We start from the raw sequence: 9,484 nt of genomic DNA, 5'->3' as shown, positions 1-9,484 counted from the left end.
GTTGCCCACCCCTGCGATAGATGGACATACTTTGTTTCATTTTTATATCGCATCACCCGAATTTGGAGCTGCTCTACAAGACTAATGAACAGAAGCAAGCTTCCCTAGTGTATTGCATAGAGACACTGGTCACCGCGAGTATCGAACCCAGCCCGCATTATTGCGCCCAGCGCTCTAACCACTGCTACTATGGCCGGCCTTGGCAAGCGCTAGGCCCAATGCAAGAATTGGTGGTGGAGCCCCTTGGCGATTTTACATAACTTTTTGTAATAATAATAATAAGAGGAAGAAAGTAAACCATATCTACTATGTGCAAATCAGATCTCATCCAAGCTTCGCTTTATGATATATTTTCATTAATCTCTTTCGAGAACTGATTGAGAAATAACACTGTGATTTGCATTAAATAAAAGCTAAGTTGTCATTTTTGTTTTGGTGCTAAGCAACGCGGGACCCCAAAAAGTGCGGGGCCAAACGCAGTTGCATGGTTCGCATGGCCTATAAAAGGCCACCTTGGCTGCTACCTAACCGATTAATGTTTAAATCATTGGAGTTTATTTTAGCTTAATTTCCAGTCTATTTTGAAATATAGTAGTTGCATGTAACTGTTAAGTATCCAGAGAGCAGGGTGTCGAAACGAAACTGAACCTTTAAACCGGCTTGAGCGGATGTAATTTGAAAACCGAATCGGAAACAGAGCCCAATAAAATCAATTTGTCTGAACCGAAACCGAACCTGAACCATTGAAGACTAAGAGAAAAAACTCGAACCGGAGTCGAACTTTTCTCAAATGTAGCCTAACCTCGTTTTCAGTACAATAATTTCATTCAAGAGTTATAGAAAACGTGTTTTCTTTGCTTATTTCAAAACGTAGAAACCCTAAACTAAGAAATACCCACTCATGATGAAATTCCTTGAGCTAACAAATTGCTACTTGGGCAGTGTAGTTAAAGAAATTTAAAAAATGGTTAGCTAGATATTGTCATTCAAACCCGGAGCGAACCGTATACTGTATTAACAAGCTTGCTAAACCTTAACCCGGAACGGAATAAATATGTGCGGCCGATGCGAACTTGAACCGGAGTAGGACCGGTAAAATAAAATTTTGAACCGAAATTGAACCGTTTTCCACTACGGTTCAACTGCCTAAGGGTGCTCTCGAACCTTTTCAAAAAAATGTCGTGAGTCATGACGTAATTTATGAAACTAGAAAAAGCGGTATATTTCGGTAACTTGGAACTGTTCGTGAGAGCAACTGGACATGATTAATTGTAGTTCAAACCTTGCTCAAGAGTATTACTTCAACAATACGTTTCATCTGACACCTTTCGGTTTGTGCAGTTATTGCCCCAATTACAAAAATTGCTTAAAGATCTTTTTGCATTGCCAAAGGCATTGAGTAAACCATTTATAATAAATCTATCGACATCTACTTATTCTCTTTGATTTCTATGTTCTGTCTTGAACCCTGTCCATGATTTTGATTCATATTTTACAAATCTCCTGAATTCATGACTTGAAAGCTGGGCTACTGTTACTAGCCTATTAGTAGGCCTATAGCTTTAGCTTGTATTTGCTATGTTAGCAGTTTCGAGTTGAAGTGAAATTTAGCTGTCGCGCAATAGGCCTAGTCGCTTTGACAAGTGTACGGATATCAGGCTCACAACAGAAGTGCTTGTACTAGGCTATGGTGAGCTGCCTATGGCTATGCTAGTACCAGTTAGTACTTCATTGCTATCATACCTTTGGCAGTTTGGTAGGCTATAAGCTTCTTTTCAATTATCCAATCACAGACCTTGTCAGTATTCTTGCTTAGCAGTTTAAAAAATCCAAAATTAGCTAAAATGTTAAGATTGGTGCACACCAAGATTTCGGCCGGATTCGGATTCGACCAAAGTTTGTGTTTCTGCCATTGCACAATGCAACTCCTCGTTTATGTAATATTTTTCAATCTGATTTATCGGATGCTGTGAAAATCTCAAAACCCAGCTCATCAGCCTAGCAGCTGCTTACCATCAGACCAGTATTGACAGATCAAGTCACATGAGCCATGCTGGGCTGTTTGACTTTAGTAATGAAGTACGGTAGTTTTTCCTGAAAATTCCTGTGTCCAAAGGCTATGATTTTGACATGACAACATGCTCTGATGCCTTGGTTCTTTGTTGATTTATTATGAATTAGTGATGAAACCGACAAACTTGCCTTATTTGTTTTTATTAATCGGTGTGTGCATGATAAAGTTTGTAATGTATGTTTGCGAGTCTAGTGCATTCTTTCTCACACTAATTCTATGATAGCAAATGTGTCTGGGTATAGTCCAGTGGTGGGCAAACTGCGGCTCCCTGGCATGTTTTTTGTGGCTCTTCTAGTCGAATTGTAAAATTCCAAAAAATTGTAAAGGCTACCAAGAGTACCGTTTATGAACGTTTCTCACTTTTTCTTTTCTTTATTTTGGCCAGCATTTCGTTTATGACGTAACAGTAGACATAGAATCCGAAGAGTTAGTTAACAGTAAGTCAACGCAATTTCATTGCTAAGACAGTAAGCTTTAGCTCAGTTTAGTCTACTTAAATACACTGCAAAACGAAAACGATGACATCTAATGCTAGCAAGTATAGTCTTTAACAAAGATGGGCAAACTGCGGCTCACCGACATGTTTTTAGTGGCTGCTCTAGCTGAATAGTAATATCCAATATTGTTCATTATCGATGCATTGTTTACTATATTTGTATTGACACTACTGATTTTGCGGCTCGTTAGTGTTTGTAGTTATCCGCAAGTGACTCTTTCGTTGAACAAGTTTGCCCACGCCAGTTGTTATAGTCAGTTGTTTTATCTAATTTTCTGATGTATTCAGCACATTAACACGTACATTTTAAGTAAAATTATTTTCTTTATTTAATTGTAGAGTTTAAATAAGAAATCTAGTATTTTCTGCATACTGTAGCTTTGTTAGTCTCCTTATAGTTTTTTTTGTAAGCATTCAGTGTAAAAAAGTGCCTTTGGCATGATTCAATTCTGTAAAAAGCTAGCGATTATGGTCGTACGTATAGGCTAAAAATTAAACAGTGATGGTAGACTTTTGATGTGCATTGTTAACTTTGTGTTGTGAACTGTGATCTGTGTGAACTGTGAACTGTGATCCGTGAATTGTGAGCAGCATATATTAGATTGTTCTGCTTATTTTGTGCACAATGCTGTTTTGTAAGTTTGTTTGATGAAACACAATTTATATCCATGAGCCATAAGAATAAACAATGCCAATGATACGCTATGAAACATGATATTACTTAATTAATAGTTGTTTAATGGTTGTGCTAGTTGTCACCAGCAAGATAATTCAATGATTATTTTTTGGCATGTTTTAAGCTTTCTCTGGTATAAACTTCTAGTGCGATATTTATTCAAACAAAAAGGAAAATATCACGCAACTGGCAAGTAATTTTAGAAATAACAGATTTCTTGCTCCTTGTCTTTGGGGCTTTTGAGGAAAGCATAAACTGGGTCCAATTTGAAGATTTTTGTGCAGTTTTATTTTTTTCACATCTTGCATGGGACAAGCAGTAGAAACAGTAAATTTTTAGAATTTTCAAAAATATGAACACCTTTAAAATACAGTGCATGCAATTGTTACGTCAAAGTGGGCACCAGGTAGCAATTGGCTGTTCCACACGGCTAGCTCCACTTACTCTGTGTACGAGTACCTGGCTTGACCAGGCACCACAACTGCTTAATTTCTGGACAAATCAGAGCATATTTATCCACTCACAGATTGCCAGACGGTTTAAGTGTTAATTGGAAATTAATAAGTCTCCAAACTAATTTGAACTGATTATATGTTTATTTTGTGCTTTCACAGCTTGAATAACTGCACATTAGATAGAATAAAATGAGCAATGAAGAAGAGGTCCTGCGAATTGCCAGAAAGCTGGATAAAATGGCTGCAAAGAAAGCAACAGTAATTCACAACTTAATTATATATTTAAATTTTAGTTTGATTTAAAATTTTTATTTATGTTTGGTTTCAGTAAATCATGTCGTATTTCTCAGGACAATGCCTTGGATATACTAAAAGCTTTAAAACAAATTCCAATCAGCCTTGAAACATTGCAAAAAACACGCATTGGGATGTCAGTTAACAATGTAAGGAAACAAACAAAGAGTGAGGAAGTTGCAAGTGCTGCTAAACAGCTCATAAAAGGATGGAAGAAACTTGTATCAGGTTTCATGGTTAATTACATAATATTATTTCTCATAATGCCTCGTTTTTAACTTAGCTTTACTCTGACATTGCCCCTTGGCAGAATGTAACTGGCATTATCATCATGTACCTACTGGTATGTCTTTTTACTGCATAAATTCCACCGAATGCTTTAGCATTGAAAGTTACTTTCGTCCTGATAGAGCCTTCAACCACTGCCAAAAAATCTGAAGAAAGAAAAAATAGCGACTCATGTGAAGCTAACGTCTCATCAACTATCAACAGATCATTGTCTACAACCAGTGTGTCAAGTGTGAGTTCAAGAATTTCAACAGTTGAGAGAATTGTAAAGTTTACTGACAAGGCATCTTCTGGCAAAAGTATTTTTACAATTTTGTATTTTTAAATCATTGAACGTTTTATTTTGATTGACAGACTGATGCACCTGTACAGTCATTCAGCATTGAAACCTGCAGTACTTTGAAAACAACAAATAATCCCGTACGTGACAAATGCCGTGAAATGTTGGTTCGAGGACTTCAAGCCGATGGTATATAACATATTTCACTTCATGGCATCCATTGTGTGCAAAATATTCCTTCACAGTTGATTTGAAATCTTTAAAGTGCAATGCTAAAACAATTGCTTGGAAATTACGTATATAATATATTCACATTTGTTTCGCCCTACAACTCATTCAGATACAAGAGCTGGAATATATAAACTTTTGACCTCTTTTAATTTCTTGGTTTGGTGATTGTAAAGTAACTGAAAAGCTACTGATGTAATTGTAAATTCAACATTTGCTTGGCTTAATTTTGAAACGGCCAGATGTATGAAAATCAGAATTTAGAAAATTAATTATAGTAACCACACAAGCTTTAGGGTGAAACATGAATGGGGTTCGTTAGCTAAACAAAAGATGCATGATGAGTTTGAAGGTAAACTTGTTTTAGCATTGCAGTTTCAGATTTGTTTTGCTTTCTACATCGAGTACAGTAAATTTCACCAATTATTGGTTTATGTGTCTAGGTTCATCCACCCACAGTGAATCCAGATGCACATTTCTTGCCGCAGCTATTGAAGAAGCCATTTTTAAAGAATTCAAAGATACCGGTGTCAAGTATAAAAACAGAATACGAAGTCGATTCAGCAACCTCAAAGATGCTAAAAATGTTGGGCTTAGACAAAATGTCTTGAATGGTGTTGTGAAACCTGAACAGATTGCGAAAATGACTGCTGAGGTACGCGGCAAGCTGTTTATATTCTTATGACACTAAAATATTAAAGTACGGTCACTCTGCAAAACTGGAAAAGGGCAATTGATGCAAATTTGTATTCATCATTAACTAACTTATTTCCAAGCACCGCCAGAGGTGGGCAGTACTGTGCTACATTTTTGTACCGTATGTTTTGATCACGTATGTTGACACGAAAGTTGAGGTGAGGTCAAGTATGTTTTGATCAAGAGTAACCTCTAGCTGGGCTATATATAATAAGGGCGAAAATTGCAATTGCAGCAGGATCTGTTGTACTAAAAGTATCGGTACAGAGTAAGTACCGAACCACTGTTTTAAACCGTGCCCGTACCGTTATCGTTTACAGTTTTACCATGTACCAGTAATGTTACCGATGAATGACGACGGTACCGTCAAAGTACGGACTGCCCACCTCTGAGCACAGCAAGGGTTTTAACAAAGACTTTTAAGTACAGTCTTTTCATTTGAAATTGCCATGGAACGTTTCAGGAAATGGCAAGTGATGAAATGAAGAAGAAACGGGAAGAATACGAGCAACAGAACATTAAAGATCATCAAATGTCAACAAATGAAGGGACAAAAACTGACATGTTTACTTGCGGAAAATGCAAAGGACGTGCCTGCACCTACACTCAGGTCAGTATACCAAATACTAATGAATAAAATAACAGTTGCATCTTAGTAACTATGATTATTGTTATCTTTTATTAATGTTCCTGTTTACATCTTCATGCGCCGATAACTTGAATTGTTAACAGAAAAACACCTTTTTATCAACAGCTTCAAACAAGGAGTTCTGATGAGCCAATGACAACATTCGTCTTCTGCACCGAGTGCGGAAACCGCTGGAAGTTTTGTTGATTTTTATTCAACTTGATTGTATTTATGTTGTTTATGAAGATGACTAAGGTCGTGCATGCTCACTTGGTAAAGTCATGATGGCGCATGGTCATAAGTGGAATGTCTTAGTTGATTCGAAGATTGTCAAATGTTCAGCTAGATATCTAACGGTAGTTGTAATATGCTGTCCAATGTCCAAATTGGTGAAGCTCTTATGCATTTTTTTGTATGGCAGATTAAATTTTTACCGCTCATTTCTCGTGTAATCAAAACTACTCATGGCAGCTTGTGATTGACATTTTTAAAGTCTCCAGAGGGCGCTACGTGCACACCTCCCAAAACTGTGGCGTGTTTACGATATAATAATGAGGCCTTAGAAAGTAACACATTTCTTTGTGAATTGGACTTTCATCGTACTCTACCGTTAAATTGTACACGTAACCGGTTTGTCTGGGCGCTCTAGGTTAAGTCCTGATTAGTGACGTATGACTCAAGAAGATGTCTTAAAGGCGCCTTCTTGGACGTGATCTCGCCCATGTCAGTTACAGTATGCGTGACCCATTTGACCGTTGTAAACCATGACGTATGTCTGGGTTTTCTGCCCAGATTGGGCGGAACTCTGTTTGGTCATGAAGTTACCGGTACGTGATCTGAGCAACAAACAACGTAAAAACATATTTTGTAAAAACAAGCAATTTGAAGGCGAAGAAGCACTTTCTCTTATAACCAAACATGGGCGTAAATAAATAACCGAGATTAAGGTGGTTTACTTCATAGGCTATATGCTGTTAATCGCATAACGACAAGACTGTTATTGCCAACGATTTTATCCCGCTTGCTGCCAAATGGAGCGTATATGCAGCAATAACAGTCAGTTTTTTAAACACTTTAAAATAGAAAACGGGACTTCACGTACTTCACCAGTGGGTTAACCCGGTTCTTGCCGCAGACTTATCTGCTCGCATTTTGTGTCGAGCAAACCGTTTTATTGAATTCGTGTGGTTAGTGATGTGGCGGCTGACAAAATAATGTCATAGGCCTTCCGTTGACTGAAACAAAACAAGAGAAGTTATAATCTTGACCTTTCCATGAATAAAATACGCAAAAACCAAATAGGCTTTGCATCAGTTCAGTCTTCGCCTCGTGAAGCCATTTAATTGAATAAGCCAATAAGGTGTCAGGTCACTCATGAAGCAGCTTTTGCAAGAAATCAAAGCTTCGATCGCAGAGTTCAAGCGCGTCCCATCTTACTCAGTGATGGTGAGGAACGTTTACGCGCACTGTTTTGCATTTAATCCGGTTAAGCTTATTAATTCATCCAGGCGATATTTAAACATACGCCTACGCCAGATAACAAGCGCTTACTTCAACTTCTTGTTTTCCGTGTTACAAACAGAAGGCTAGAATTAAGTGGTGAATAATTTCAAAGACCTAAACTTTTAGTAACAGCTAACAAATACAAACCTTTGATAATTAATTTCATGTTTATTACAAAAACAATGCTTCTTATGTTACTGACCCAAATTTAAATCACCTCGAAGTTATTCATATATGTCCGATAAGGATAAAAAATTATTGTTAATATTGTCACAACAGAAGGTTTTTAAGAAGTAAAATGTCCCGCAAGATTAAACTACCAGTTTTAAAAAATTCGATTGCTCATGTTTTCTTTTTTGTTCGCGTCATTTGCGTGGAAAATATTTTTAAGTTTATACGTCAGCATTACGGCATACCTTACGTCACTCGTGTCATCGCATAATTGATATTTTTGGCTCCCTTTTGTCAATGAATTTCCAGCTTCGTCCGAATCACAATTGATCTAAAACCTATGTTACTGTATATCTTTTATTCTAACTTTCACGTCTGGCCATGAATTCTAAATCAAGTATCTCCGCGAGTCTTTTGTAGGAATATTTGTGCAAAATAGGCTTAAGATTGCAAAAATCAAATCCATACATAAAACTGCATTACTACATAAAACTGTGAATTACAATCGTTTAAAAAGATCATTGCGTTTATGATATTGATGCAAAGTATTGATGTGTTTAAAATTAACATTGTGCGTTATATATTAGTTATTCATAATGCATCAGAAAGCGAATGTAACTACAATTTAAAAGGTTAATTAATAATTTTGGTTAATTAATAATAATGGTTAATAATTAATATATGGTTAATTTAAGTCGATAAAAGACAGGACTATAAAGTCCTATGTCTTGGATTTCTGGCGACACCATTTAACATTTTACGAACAGTTTAAGAAAGTTCATTCATGCCAAACTTTTTCAGTAGCCTATATTATGCATTAATGCATGTCTGCCGCAGGATTATTCTGCTTGTTTCAACAAGAAACATCGCTAAAATCTCCACACGATTGGAGGATTCGAGTCGACGTTTTTTGCGACAGATTTCGCTGAAATTTTGCAAAAGCTATTTTTTATCAGGGCAACCATGGAACTTCCAACGTCAAACATTCTATTCGAAATTTCAAACTAATAAATAGCAACACCAAATATTAAAAGGAAGGCTTTATTGCCAGGTTTTTTACGCAGCTGGTTGTATGCGTTGCGGTATTTCTTTTTGATTATTTCCATTCTGGTAAATTTCATTTCAAAACCTTTCGTTGTGATATTTTGCTTGAATTTCTCAAAGATCCTTTTCAAGTCGGATCATGCGAGATTGGTATAAAGTATATGCACTATACCTATACTATACCACATACCACGTAGACGCTCTTGAAGGCAACAAGTGCTAGATGAGTAAAGGAATGCGACAATCAGGAAAGTTTGAACAGATGAACATGTATTAACATTGTTATAATATTATAATTTGATAAATTGCCATTTGTTCATCACAGTTGCGCAATACACGCTTCGCGATCGTCATAACTTGAAATCATTTGCCTCTGGCTACTCTTCAAACTTTCAAGGAAAAGCATGAAAAGCAAACTTATACACTCACGATCGATCAGCATTATACTATAGTCTTAAAATATACATTAGTTTTTATTGAAATTATACCCACAAATATATCAAGTTGAAACGTTTAGGAGGTCTGCAAATGCATACATCAAGTATGCATGTGTTTTTTAGCAGGTTCAGTGATAATACAACACTCTGAAGGATTAAAATAAATTAGTAGCTCGTAAAAGCGGGTTACAAAATTCGTCGGTCAGCAAAACAA

At 36.6% G+C, this 9,484-nt stretch overlaps 1 protein-coding gene across 2 annotated transcripts; it reads left to right on the top strand.

The window, feature by feature from the left end:
• The first annotated feature begins 2,189 nt into the window (after positions 1-2,189).
• LOC143448206 (transcription elongation factor A protein 1-like) lies at positions 2,190-6,555 on the top strand. 2 transcript variants are annotated; one of them, XM_076947821.1, is made up of 7 exons: positions 2,190-3,959; positions 4,052-4,223; positions 4,406-4,536; positions 4,638-4,752; positions 5,235-5,446; positions 5,951-6,097; positions 6,242-6,555. In XM_076947821.1, the coding sequence occupies exons 1-7, from the start codon at positions 3,891-3,893 to the stop codon at positions 6,320-6,322; spliced, it is 927 nt and encodes a 308-aa protein (XP_076803936.1). In that variant the 5' UTR covers positions 2,190-3,890; the 3' UTR covers positions 6,323-6,555. The 2 variants fall into 2 exon arrangements, with proteins under 2 accessions (XP_076803936.1, XP_076803937.1); XM_076947822.1 differs by having other exon boundaries at positions 2,194-3,959; positions 4,406-4,515.
• The last annotated feature ends 2,929 nt before the right edge of the window (positions 6,556-9,484 follow it).

The sequence above is a fragment of the Clavelina lepadiformis genome, chromosome 3, assembly GCF_947623445.1.
Source record: "Clavelina lepadiformis chromosome 3, kaClaLepa1.1, whole genome shotgun sequence".
In the NCBI taxonomy this organism is placed as follows: Eukaryota; Metazoa; Chordata; class Ascidiacea; order Aplousobranchia; family Clavelinidae; genus Clavelina; species Clavelina lepadiformis.
Note: the sequence above shows the minus strand (reverse complement) of the source record. Positions and strands in the feature narration are given on the sequence as shown.